This window comes from Pleurodeles waltl, chromosome 1_1, assembly GCF_031143425.1.
Source record: "Pleurodeles waltl isolate 20211129_DDA chromosome 1_1, aPleWal1.hap1.20221129, whole genome shotgun sequence".
NCBI classification, from domain to species: Eukaryota; Metazoa; Chordata; class Amphibia; order Caudata; family Salamandridae; genus Pleurodeles; species Pleurodeles waltl.
In genome coordinates, this window is record NC_090436.1 from 713,153,761 (window position 1) to 713,168,029 (window position 14,269).

Sequence of the window (14,269 nt, forward strand, 5' to 3'; positions counted from 1 at the left end):
AGCCAGACAAAATCATGAAAAGAATACAATTCCTTAGTAGGCGAATTCGACGTGAATTTTGAAATTAGCTGCATATATTCCAACCTGCTGCTCGAAGTGTGACAATCCATTTTAGTCACACCGACCTGCTCAGAACACAGTGGTGCTGCTTTCCCGGCTGGACCAGCCGGTGATTTATTTTAAACAAAAGCGTCCTCTCTGTGAAAGCGCACTCCCACCAGGTTAATTTAGGAAAATCGAAATTCAGCAACTCACAGCGAATTCCTTTCAGTCTTTTCAAAATTCAGGCCTATATCGAAAAAACATCTCTGGACACGTGTTTCGGGGTTGATCCCCTCATCAGCAGAGAAACTAAAAAATATATCACTCTCGTAGGTGCAGCCATTGCTGGATGTGTTCCAGACTCTCATTCCTTTTAAAGACCACATACCTGGCTCGTTCAGCAAATTCAATTGCAAGCACCTGATTAATATATTCAAGTACCAGCCCAAGTGCATGCTGGTTACGGTAGTCCTGCGCATTTGTAGTTGCACCCAAAGTGGGTTGCTGGAGCCAGACATTTGAGGTGGGCAAATCTAGAGTGTCGCTGGTGTTGCAGGGTGCGCCTTACTAGAGCTGCTCTTCACCTAAACTTGGTAAGTACCCAGATTTCTCTGTTCTTTTATATATATATATATATATATACACATTTATTTCCAATAACGTCTCGAAATCAAACCACTTCAGCCACAAGAGTCTCAGTCCGGTTCAAAGAACAGCAGCACAACCAGACTCCAAACCAAATCAATTTTATTTCATTTTTTTCTCCAATGCAGGAACAACACAAGTGGTGATATGTTTCAGCTGGAGCCTTTAACTGGCCATAGAGTTGCTTTTAATACAGAATGTTCTCAAAGGGGAACAGTCCCCTCCTCTCTACACCAATGAATGTCCAAAAAACACTGTACAATACAACTACTTTACAGTTTCTGAATGTTAACGACCACCCCACAGAATATAACAATTAAATATAATTTAAAATTATCATTCAACCTATTTCCTCAACGTTCTATTACATATTTCCTTAACTCTCTTGGTTACCTTCCTCTCATTCTTTACCATTTACTTTCCTCATTTCCTGTTATATTGTTTGCCTCTATTCATTAAACATGCTCACATTTCTTTTATATATACTTTAAAGTGGATGTGCAGTCATGTTGCCCATCATGCATACACTGTGCCCTCTATTTGTATCAGGGAATTTACTCCAAAAGCCATAATCCTTAAAGCTCATGTGCCAACTATAAAACCTAAATCTTTTTACCTCAATAATGCATCCAGCATCATTGCGTAGGTGCCCTGATCCCTTTTGCTTATAAAGTACCAAGTGGTCTCGTAGATGGGCACTGTATTCTTACTTCGTTTATTATACACAGCACCATTGAAATCCAACTGTACAAAAACATATACACCATTGGGCAAATGGGGACATCAATAAGATATTCCTGATGGACCTTGGTCTCTTTTACTTATAAAGTACCCACTTGCCCTAACCTCCTCAACCCCAACACCTTGTCCACTTAGTCAAACATATTTAATATTTATCAGCATGTGTACACCTGATTTATGCAAGGCAAATCAGAGAAACATCCTATTATTAAGATCTAATTGTATGAAAAAATATACACCATTGGGCATGTGGGGACATCAGTGAAATATTCCTGAGAGGCCTTGATACGTTTTACTCGTAAAGTACAATTTGTCCTATCCCCCTCAGACCCAACACTCTGTTCAGTTAATCATATATGTTCAATCTTTATAAGCATGTCAGGCAAATTAGAGAAAGATCCAACTGTGAGGAAACAATTAGGGAAGAAAACAGAGGAAACATAAAATATTTATTTTCAAAAGGCCTCAATGAAATATATACAATAAAGTTCAAAACACAGAAAGGCACTACCTACATCATTAAAGTGCAATGTGCAATTACGTGCAAATCACAATAATATGCAATGTGCAAATAAGTGCAATGACAGACACAAGGTGTAGCAGTGCAAGATATTTGCGAACATGCGCAAGCCCAAGGCTGTTGTATATTTACTAGATTCATCTGCCCTGTGTTTCAGCATACACCCAATCCAAACAATTATTATAGAAGAGTACCAATTGAGAAATCTGATAAAAAGATCAATTGCAAAGTATAAAGCAGCAAATCTTGTTTCATTTTATTATGCTCAAAGCTCCCCTATTGATTAAGAACGTTGCAAAACCACATCCAGTATACAAGAGGAGAATATCTAATGTTAATGTCTATACTCCGTTCATGTCCCAATCAAGTTGTGCTCCCTACAACAACCAAGTGCAATTTGCAGTTACATGCTCATTGCAATAAAATGCAATTTGCAAATAGGTGCAGCCACAATCAAAAAGTGCAATAGTGCTTTATACAATGTACCACAGTACCACTTAGATGGTCAATTAATAGGTGAAGAACAGCAAGATTCATCTCATCATTTCTTGAAACTAAGTGCACATGGAGTTCAGCATCTGCATTCAACCTCTGTGCCTATCTTGATTACCCATCATGACTCTGCTTTCCTCAACGCTAATTCCTGATTGCCTACCCTGGGTGATTTCCAAATTTTCTATATGCCATAACAACGCAGCTTAGACATATTAGCTCCATGACATTCCCAGATATATTTGGCCATTCCATAAGCAAAATCTCTGTTGGTAATCGCTCTTTAATGTTGTAAAATACATGGTTTACATTTATTGACAATAACTTGTATGTATTTCTCTTCACACATGCACTCAAAGATATAAACTACAAATGTAGTTTTACGTGTTATTGCAATGCCAAAAACCCTTTTGACTGTCTATTAGCCAATTAGAGCATTTCTTGGTTGCTCATGAAACTGCTCATTAGAAAATCACCCAGGGATGCTGTCTTTTTTGTATGGCATAGAGGGATGTTCGGGCAAGATTTTGTTCAAGTCTTCATTCATCTGCAAAAGTTTTCAGTTTTCCCTAATACATTTTTTAATCTCATGACTAGATGCCATAAAGTCCATGATGTACCTGATATCTGTCTTCTGTTCCTTTTCCCTATGCTTAGTTTTGGGGACCAAGAGCTCAGTTCTTTTCTGCTGCCCCGCCCTTTTTAACGCATCATTCAGCACTGATATCGAATGCCCCTTTCTCAAAATTCTTTGAAACATATCCTCTGCTACTTTAGCAAATTCATGATCCTCAGAGCATTTTCGTCTAACCCTTAACAATTCGCCAAATGGTATACTCCACTTAAGTGCAAATGGATGTTCACTGTTGGTATGTAGCAGGCTATTAGAACTAGCGGGCTTCCTGTGGAGCTTGGTACAGATTTCGGTTCCCTCAATGTAGACCTTCACATCAAGGAAAGTTATTTCTGTACCATGAATTTCATGGGTAAATTTCAATCTTAGGGAGTTATCATTCAATGGTTTAATGAAGACAGTGAGCTCTTCTTCAGGACCAGCCCAGAATAAAAACAAATCATCAATAAAAACGGACCTATAAAACCACATATTCCAAATTAGCAGTATTCACTTAAGTCCAGACTGTCCCTGCCGCCCACATCCCATCGTTAGGTTTGCAAATGTCGAGGCAAAAGCCATTCCCATAGCTGTTCCTTTCTTTTGAAGATAAAAACTATTATCAAAAAGAAAAACATTATGTGTAATACAGAATTTAAGCATCTCTATAAGTATTTCGGTGTGTTCAAGCAGACTGAGAGATCTGGACCTCAAAAAATACCCGCAGGCTTGCACCCCTTCTCTGTGTTCAATGGACGTGTATAAAGAAACCACATCAATGGCTGCAATTAAATAGCCTCTTTGCTATGGAATTCCATTGATCATATTTAAAAAATTGTTGGAGTCCCTTATCTATGAGGGTAAAGTAGGCAAATATGGAAACTAAAAGATTTAAATAAACTTTGACATTTGATCCAACTTTATGCACTTTGGGCTAAACATAAATTGATGGTCTGATTGGATCATCATTTCTCAGATATTTATATTCATCATCATCAGGAAGACTCCTCTCATGCCAAGCAGACAGCTTTTGATGATAAATTTTCATATGTTCATCAGTTGGATCATGTTTTAATTTTTCATAGTTCTCCTTATCATTAATTTGCCTTTTGGCCTCTTTAGTATATTTATTCTGATCCATTATGACTATGTTAGCCCCATTGTCAGAGGCTTAGATGAGCAGGCCATCATCTTGTTGATCCTTTAAAGCATCCCAATCCGCTTTTTTCATATTGGAATATTGATTACTCCTTTCCTTATCTCTATAAGCCCTGCATGATATTCTACGGATGCCCTCATCTTAACCTCTTAAAACACAACCACCTTATTTCCTGGTGGTAGCTGTGGGCAACATTTTGAGCTCATTTTACATTTACTGCTAATATTTAGATTTGTGGGGATCCCCATACTAGGTCAGTACTCCAAATCTGTTAAGTCACCAATCTTTGGGGAATCGTCCAGTTCCTACGTTTCTGTTGCCAATTCCATTAGCACTCTACGGTCAACTAAGTCTGCAGTCATCGTTGATTTACTATGTTGCTGTTCAATGTTTTCTTATTATTATTTTTTATAGCAAGAAATGTTTGTAAATTTGTATAAGTCAGCTCTTGCTGTTGCTAAATCCATGGATATTAGGGGACAAAAGGTCAAGCCTTTATTTAAAAGAGTCATATGTTTTGTCTCCAATCTTTTAGAGGAAAGATTGATAACCATGTTATTCTCCAATGCAATCAGATCCTCTTGTTGCTTTCTTTTTTGGGCTTTTCCCTTCTCTTTGATCTTCTTGTTTGCTACCCTTTACTCCCATGTTGTTGACTTCTCCTTTGCCTCTCCTCTGTGTCTGCATCTAGTAGAACCTCATTTCTCCTGAGAAATCCAATCTTGGACCTCCTGGGAATGGAGCCTCATTTCCCAAACTCACTTTGGGGCTCTCAGCACTTGAAGGTACATGATACTTCTCTAGTACTTTCTCCATTGTTTGTCTGTTACATAGTGAATCAAGTCTTCTCACAAATGTATAACTTCAACCTGCTGCATAATCCAATTAATCTCAATGTACTCTTGTGGCCTTTTTGGCCTGTACTCCCATTTCATGTTTTCCTATTCTTTTTTCCATTGCCTTCAATGTATTATTCATGTCCTCATTCACTTTAAATGATTACAGAGACTTTTCTATTTCTTTGATTTCTTTCAGAAGCTTGTTGTAGCCTCCGTTCAGTGTGTATATTTAAAGTGTTCATCAATTGTATTGAACATTCGGTTGTATCCACTTGCCACTGCTTTAGAAGGTCCTGATCCATATTATTTAAGGTGGGTAGGACAAAAATCCTGAGTCCTTGTGGAATACGTCCACACTCATTAAACTTCTTTATGGAGGCCATTTCCCACCATTTATTCACCTCCATTATTCGTGCCTGCTCAAGCTCTTTCACTAGCTTCTTAGGTGCTATATATTGCTCTTTTGCAACTGCACTTTCTGTCAACAAAGTCTCTGTTTGGTCATCAAAGAGAGTTTTCAGTTCTTGTTCCCGTTTTTCAAATGTTTCCGCCATATTTGTATTGCTCATGTGTTTCCCCAAAGTCACCAAGTGTGCAATACAAAAAGAAATTATAGTATAGTTACTCTACATAAACTTGTGCGATCCACTATACTTTATTATTTGGGGATCAATTGGATTTATAGGTGTGTCGGGCTCCTTAATTCTTAAATCTCCCATGAAGCACATATCTTGATTTCCATCCTGTATTGAAACAGAGAGAAAGACCGCTTCACAGATTTATTCCTCACAGGCTGGAAAATATCTTGGCTTGACAAAGAGAAAGCTATATCACTTCATCTCAGTTTATGATCACTTTCTTTGTTGCAGTTAGATGCTCAACATTTCCAGGGAGCTATGTCTCGTGTTAAGCCTCTTCTTGTTGCTCCTGGCGGTACCTGTACCTCATTTTCCTACTCCAGCAGTGTTGATAAAATCAGCTGCAAGCACTGTTGTATATCCCCTACTTAGATGTAATATTATCATTCTCCAATGTGTCATTTTTGATAAGGGCCTTCACAATTTAGAAGGGGCAGTGATGTGTTCCACTGTCAAGTTCTCCTAAAACTCTTCGATAGATAAATATATATACAAAATCACACACACACATTAACACATACACACCCATACACAGATACGCATAATAGGTAGGTATAGTAAGGACCAGAACAACGGTTCCAAAGGAAAAGCATTTTTTGTTTTCCTAATAACTTTGGCGCTGTTTGACAAATCTTCATAAACCTTTCCAAATTAAATGTTTTTCCATGTCAGCTCCGAAATGGAAGGTTTTGGGGGATCCATCAAACGGGGGCCGAGAAAAAGAGGGAATCCCAAAACGTGTTTTTCCCATTCATTTTTTCATTTGAACACAGCTAATGCCCAAACCACTGGATGGACTTAGACCACATTTGGCACAAAGCTAGATCTTGGTCATGAAAGACTACTTTTTGTGTTTGGGTGTAAATATTTTCATTAGGTTTTTAGAAATTGAGGCTCAAAAACTTTGTATAGTGCACTCTGCATAGAATCCACGGGGCCAACATATCTCATGGAGAGATCTCATAGACTGCCATCACATCAATAATGATGTGGTGGTAGCAACCTTGAGACTTCTGACCAAATTGCTAAAAAAGACATAAGGGTATAGCGTAGAGGGGCCCCACCTGGGGTCAAGAATGTTTTTTAAAATGTTGCCACAAATTTGCAGAGTGTCCATGAATCCACCGCAAAATTTGATTTTAAAAAGCGCAGGCTCCCATGAATTTCAGTGATGACCTAACGTTTTAAACGTCCAAAATCACTGAAATTTACCACTTATTGTAACAGGTATCAATAATTAAAACCCTGAGGTAACTACAGCTTGAGCCCTCGCCATGCACTGCTAATTACCCCACATATTACGTCACTTGTGACAACTTCTGATAATACCACTGCAACATTTGCAATTCAAAAGCTTCCAAAGGCTCAGGGTGTTTTATCTTCAAACATATTGCTGATCTATTGAAACCACATCTTCGGTTGATCACACTTCACTTCCACAATGAGGGAAAGAGAAGGGTTGTATTCACAGGCAGTACAGAGTGGGCACTAGGATACCGCTCTGTCAGCTGTGAAGCAATAATGTTAAGACACCTGCTGCAAGTTATGAAGGACTCTTCAAGGGACTTCTCTTGCTCATGTAGTCTTTGCAATCTGTACACAATGTTCCCTTGTAGAATAGGGAGGGAAGTAAATGTTGCTGTGGTGTGTTTGTTAGATTGATTCATGCTGTGTTTCCCCATGTTTGGGCCAGATGTACTGGATGTACTGAGTATACAATCAAAGAAGGACGTCAGAACTATCCATGAACTGACCTTCATCTCTGTGTGCACGGCATCATTTCAAAGTCAAAGATCTGGACTGGGTTTCCAGAATGGGATTGTATACCCTGTGGGTACGGCCACTGGGGGATTTTACAGATCATATGTGCATGCCGGTGGTGTCTAATGGTTGGCAGGCATTTCCATGCAAAAAGATCCCTGCAGTTTGCTGCGCAGAATGAGTATTTGGCAACCCCTGTTACTTAAGCAAGTAATGAACAGAAACTGGGAAATGGCATGGATTGTTGTTTAACATCGAAATACTGACTTACTAAAGACTTAGATGTGGTTCCTACTTTTTTCGTTGTAGTTTCTCCATTGTGAGCACGTGACTTCTAAATCTCATATCCAAGGCGCCTCCTTCAAATAGTTCTAACTTACTTTGACCACATTCAAACATTTGTCCGCTAACATTGTTACCCCATTTACAATGTTATGCGATTTACATTGATACTTTTTTTTTTATGTGAACGTTATTTTACAATTTTTAGACAAAGGGGACAATCTTTACCGGTAAATAGTTGCGAGGAAATAGAGAGGACTTAAATCAATGCACACATCCCTCTCTGCCTTCTGGTTTTCTTATATTCTGGTACTTGTTTGTTTTACATGTTGATGCTGGGGCGCTGCCATATGTTTAAAAGGCAGAATTGTACTGCCCTCCAGCGAATGTCTATTATAACATGATTCTAACAATTCCCACATGTGCTATAAATATATTGTTATTACATGTGAAGAGTGATGTGCCTCTCGGTAGGCTAGAGTCCGCTTTAACTCTGTGTGGGTCTAAAGGAAGCTGAGTGTGTAGAGAGTGAAGATGGAGTCACAGAGGGCTAGCCTGACTGGCAGGGAGAGACAAATGTGCATTGAACCAGATGAGACTCGTCAAGTAGGTGCAGGTGATCAGTTTGCAGTTCTGCAGACTAGAGTGACAGCTGACACAGTATGGTGGCATGAAAGGTAGACTGATGGCACAAACACAGCGTAAACATTTGGAATACAGGCTGTTTGAAGAGGCATAGTATGCGGTGTGGAAGGTTGGAGGGTTATTATTATCACAGTGCACATGTGGGAAGGCAAAGGTGCATATTTATAAAGAACTGGCTCAGCTCTGTGAAACAATTGCCAGTGCTGCACTGTGTCAGTTCTGAAACCCAGGAATGCACTGTATTTACAAAAATATGGCACATTCCAGTGTTTCCACCTGCGCCGGTGCTAAATTAGCTGCTGAGCACCAATGCAGCCACCCTTATGCCGTGGTGCATGGCTGTGTTGCAGGGAGAGTGTGTCCCTTGCTGAACAAAAATAATCATCAATGGCAATTTTCACTTACATAGAAAGTGCACAAAACAAGGAGGAATAAAAGCATTTCTCTTTGTTGCACCATGCTAATGCCACCCCTGGGGTGGTGTTACATTTTGGCGCTGCCACAGATTTATGACTTCTTGTACATCTGGGGCAGCATCAAAATGCAATGTGTGTTGCTGTGGAAACACCCATTGCACGCTCCTTCCATGTAAAGTGCTGCATGTATAAGGGTTGTATTTACAAGGTGGCGTTAAGTCACAAAATGTGGCTTAACACCGCTTTGTAAATATGGCGCAGTTCACAGCGCCACCCGAGCATCACAAAAAGTGATGCTCCGGTGGTGCTAGGGGCTAGTAAATATGCTCCCAAAGTGTGTTAGCACACTTTAGAGTTCAGAAGGGCAGGAAGATTGTGTATCAGTGAGAGGTACTATATGATAGAAAGACCCTAGAAACAGAGTGATGGTCAAGGGAAGAGTGGATGGAATGTAAAATACAGCATGCAATCTTGAAGAAAAGATTGTATAATGTGAATGCAAAGTGTGTGTGTCTGTTTGTGCATGTGGTAGCACAGTGCGATGTCTCGGTGGTAGCCTGTTATGTGCATGTGTGAGATAGCAAAGTGTGAGGTTCATAAAGATAAGGGTAGAATGTGAATGTTTCCCTGTGCATATATATGTGATGCATAAAGAGAGAATGTGAAAGCATGGATGGTTTTCTAAAGGATAAATTAGGGAGCATATTTATCAAGGGTTTTACATTGCCCTTGCACCACACAAGGTGGCACAGGGCAACACAAAACCTATAATGAGATTTACCGAGCCATGCAAGTCCTCCGAGCATGGCCCTGCGTGGCTTGGTAAATCTGGAGTAATGCAAAGCAGCCAAAGTCGATACCTTGCATTACTCTGCCCCAGAGAGGTGTTCCATAGGTGGAGTGTGAGTGTTCCCATGCATCCACCCATGGATTCTGAAGCATTCCCAGATTTCCCAATACTGGTAGACCAGGGAATGCATCAGAATGCTACACCTTCCCAGGGGAGGCGTAACGAGGAGAAATACATTTATTTCTCCTCATTTTCCCTTTCTACTTGTGCTGCATTCTGCAGCACATGTAGAAAAAGGAAAAAGCCTCAGAGGATTGTTTTTATGCAGGAAGGTGTCCCAGCCGCGACAAAAACAATACTGCCTCTAATGCAGGCAAACCTGCACCATGATGCAAGGGTTCCTGCATTGGTGCTAGGTTGTAGTGTGTGCACCAGCACAAGCAGAGAGAAGGAATGCACCATATCTTTTTTAACTTTATTTTCGCGGTTTTCAGGAAAGACATAACAAACATGTGAAGTTGTCCAGTTAGGTGTCATACATTGAGCACTCATAGCTATATATAGCATGTACAAAATTCATAGTGTTCGGAAAATAGGGGATTGTTTAATGGGCCCAGTAAGTAGCCAGTAAAGGACATGGTAGAGGTTGGAAGGGAAATGGAACTGGAGCACTCAGTTTAACAGATTAGCCTGGGCCTTCAGGGCGCATCAGCATGCAGCATGGTCTATGTGCATCAGTCAGTAGCAGTGTCGGATACAACGGTGTCCAACGTCACCATAGTGACGTAGGAGAATGCCAAAAGTATTTGGGTCTATAGGTAGGGGCTGGAGTGTGGCATACATTTCACCAGTGGTATAACAATATATCTTTATAGAAATGGTGCATTCCTAGCCTCTTCCTTTCATGCAGGGCTTCACAGCAGGGTGTCTTGCTGTGTTGTGTTGCATGAAATAATGATAAAGATGGCCCTTAGCGTATTGGCAAAGTGTGAGGTTCTGAGCGGTTGAGTGTGTTCAGTGTGATATTGAAGTGAGAGGCCCCTGAAAGACTGAGTGAGTTTGCTGTGTTGACGGCATAGAGGAAGATTCTGAGGATCTGACTGTGAGGTCCCAAGGGGCAGGTTATGTGGTAGCACACTATGGGTTTGTAAAGATGGTGTGAGAATATTATGAACATGGAAGCCAAGCTTGTTCAGTCCAGGAATTCCACCAACTCACCGCTACCAAGCTGATGGTTGCAGGATACTCAGCTATAAATATATGTGTTCCCATACTGTAGGAGAGAGAAAATCGTTCATCTTTTGGGCACATCATACCACACAGGCCCATATGTTGCATGAATGTGTTGTCTTGTGCTTAAAATCGGCAAGTATCGCTTTAGATGTACAAAGTGCTGTTTCTCCTCATCCTAGTCCCTGATATAATTCCCAGTGTGAGTGAAAAAGGCGAAATAAAAGAGGTGAAGGTACTTACGGACAATGCACTGGTTTCCCCCGGGAAGAGTTTTCCATCCTGGACAACAGTACGAGTGGAATCGAGAACCGCACACATTTGGCCTGTTCGAAATACAAACACAAAATAAACGTGTGCCAAGCAAATATTTAAGTCACTCGCGATGTGCCAATATTATACTCGAAGTGGTACAGGAAAAAATCAACTTAGCCGTGTAAAGGCAAGCACACACACTTTCATTCGTGCATACAGTCCATAAACGATGCGTAGAGCACGTTCTGTGAAACATCTAACTAACCATCTTTCACAAACCGATATTTTGACACTAGAAAAAAAGCTCCCACCCCCTTCAGTCAGGCAGTACTTCCTGTCCCTGTGAAGACAAGAAGCATGCTATGTCCAGCACTTTACATTCTGCCTGATCCTTCGGTCACGGAGTACACCACTTCTCATTGGCTCCGCCTTGGACATTTGTGCACTGGGAATACACTTTTAAGGGAGTGCGTCAAGGAAAAGATCAAAAAGTACACGTAACTTTTACACCAGTATAAAATGTCGAGCGAGATCTCGGCTCGCTCCGACTGCTATATTTAGCTTCAGCAGCAGTCGCCCCAAACTGTTTACTTTAAACACTAAAGCCATTCAGACGGTGTAGATTTATTTCAGATAAGCACATCTGCCTAGTTCATGAAGAGGGTGCTGGTGCTTGCAAGGCAGAGTCGGGGTACGTTTATGGGAAACGAATACAGGAAAAAGTCACAGGGGAAAGGACTTGATTTTGGGGAGAATGTGTGAAGAGCAGGTAAGGAGCGAGAGGGGTGGGATTCAAGAGTAAGGTGCGGAGAGAAGGGCAAGAAAGTCAAGAGGGCGACCGTTCAGAGGGAGTGCAGAAGCGAGAGAAGAGGGCAAGGGGCGGGAGATGGGTGAGAGGCAATGAACCAAGAAGAGGAAGGAAGGAGATTAATATCGAGGAAATATGAAACTTGGGAAGCGAAGCACTGGGAAGGAAAAGGGGTGATTTGTGGTGGGAAAAGTGCAAAGGATACGCAGGAATGATTTTAGGAGCGCGTTCAAATGTGTTGGGACCGTTACCCAATAATATACCCAAGAAGACAGAAAAAACAGCCTCTCACTAGCCATAGGCATGCTATTGCAGGCTCGACCCTAAAAATGAGATGCTAAGGACCAATAAACCGCCCAATCGTGTAACCAGGGACGGGATGCAGGCCTGCAGCCCCGAGGTAGGTGTGGTGGGGTAGGGTGGCAACCCTTCAGGAGACATCAGCCCTTTAGTGACCCCCATTAAGCCCAGGACCTGTGAGTTATGGGAGACAAAGGGCCCCCTTTCTAAATTTTGGAAGGGGGAGACATCAGTTAGCCTTACGCCACTGCCTGTAACTACTTTACAAACCACATTGTACGGTATTCTGCCCTCGCTGTTGCACTGTGGCTAAACCATCCATAGTAAACGAGGGAAAATAATTTATAGCGCTCACAACGAACGGAATCGTTTCCATGCGTTTCTTTGAAGACGAAAAGGAGATGGTGCCTCTCTCAACACTAGGGCGCACGCTGTTGCTCACTTAAAACATACAAATCTCTATGCAGCGAACAGCAGGAAATGTCACCTAATGCGCGAGAGGTCTGAAGAGTGCTGCATCGTCTGAATGAATACATTCAGTTCGAATGAATTCAGAAGACCAAATAATTCATCAGCTTAGAGGGAAACGACTAGAACTGTCATACTGTAGTATGCAAGGGGAACGTAAACTTTAAAGTGACCATAATACCCCCTTTGGGACGTTTTTCGCGTGCATTTCCACTCGAGGGAAGCCAGCGTGATGGCGGAGTCTTATCTCGTACCTCTCATATCACCCTCCAAATTAAGTTCACGTGTTGTAATCAGTATAAAGGTGGGCCCTCGAGCTCCAGAGACCCTGCAAACGTATAAAACTTCAAACGGGGCAGGTTCGTGCTCTCATTACTGTTCTACAGAGTTTGTAGTGAGGTCGTGCAGAGCGCAGCGGCGGGAGAAAACGCATGCACTAGAAACCCAAGACGAGTCTAATACCTACCCCCTGAGTGCGTCTTGTTGCCCCCTTCTCCGGACCCGGCTGGCGGCGGCTCCCCCATCCTGTGCCTCCAGGACGCTTGACCTCTCCTCTACGGGGAACGGGGGCTGCTGTCCGGCGACACCCAGCAGCGCGCACCCCAGCAGCATCAGCAGCCTGGGAGGCGAGAGGCCAGGTACCCGAGGGGGCATGGCTGGAGGAAGGGGAGCAGGCTACTCCTGCCTCTGTGCCCCCAGTGAGCGCGATGCACAGCTACTGTGACAGTAAGCTGGAGACCGGGGTCCTCCCTGCACCTGGAGACGGCAGCTCCCAAATCCAGGCTCTCTCTGCTCTGTTCGCCAGCAGACGATACTCCGGGACTCCGATGCTGACAGCCCGGGACAGAGGAGTGCAGATGAAGGAGTCCGGTAGCGAGCAGCAATCGCTGAGTGCAGTTCGACGCCTGTGAGAGCAGGCAGTGAAAGCACCGTGCCGAGCAGAAGAGGGGCAGTGCCAGAGACCCAGCGGGATGGACTTAAGAGGCCACTACTGGGGCTCAGGCTGCGGCTCCAGCACACGGGGGCGGGGAAGGGACGATTCACATAACCTCCTCCCAAACCTCCATCCCGCCCACACAGGCGCCGCCTCAAGGTGGGCACGGTGGGTGCCCGGTTTGGAAGTCAGCACAGACTGCCTGTTCTCACCCTGTTCGTATGCCTCCGTATTTTGGGGGACCTTCTAAAGCGATTTCCCGCTCTTCATCAAAGGGTTATGATTTCTTCACTTTTTCAGGTTGCAAATACGTCCCCGTCAATGTGAGGTGCGCGTTAAGACGTCTCTATGTTTATATTCCGACTTCTTTGACGGAGCTCTCACATTTTGATCACGTTTGTGTTCACTCTCATCTAGGTAGTTCATGGGCAAGATTTCTTACTCTTCGGTCACGATCTCAAGGTCAGCGGGTTTTTGTAGCTACAAAATTTGAGGAGTTTGCATCGATTTTTTGTAATTTACACAGAACAACTACAAACTACAGATGACTCAAAGGCCACTGGACCCAAGTGACCCTGCAGTAGTGGCGCTACCTTTAAACGTGGATACATCTTATGCACTGAATGAATCTTTAGGCACGTGGCTTCGCACAGGACCATACATATTTTGTCTACAGAAACAAAGGAACCTT

At 42.5% G+C, this 14,269-nt stretch overlaps 1 protein-coding gene across 1 annotated transcript in view; it reads right to left on the reverse strand.

Annotated features, from left to right (window-relative positions):
• FBN2 (fibrillin 2) overlaps positions 1-13,606 on the reverse strand; it is a 1,006,102-nt gene extending 992,496 nt beyond the window's left edge. Inside the window, exons 1-2 of the mRNA XM_069227289.1 lie at positions 13,111-13,606; positions 11,057-11,139 (exon numbers count right to left, since the gene is read on the reverse strand). Of these exons, the coding sequence (XP_069083390.1) occupies positions 11,057-11,139; positions 13,111-13,298 (271 nt within the window). The 5' untranslated portion in view covers positions 13,299-13,606. The remainder of the gene's footprint in view (positions 1-11,056; positions 11,140-13,110) is intronic.
• Positions 13,607-14,269: the final 663 nt, after the last annotated feature.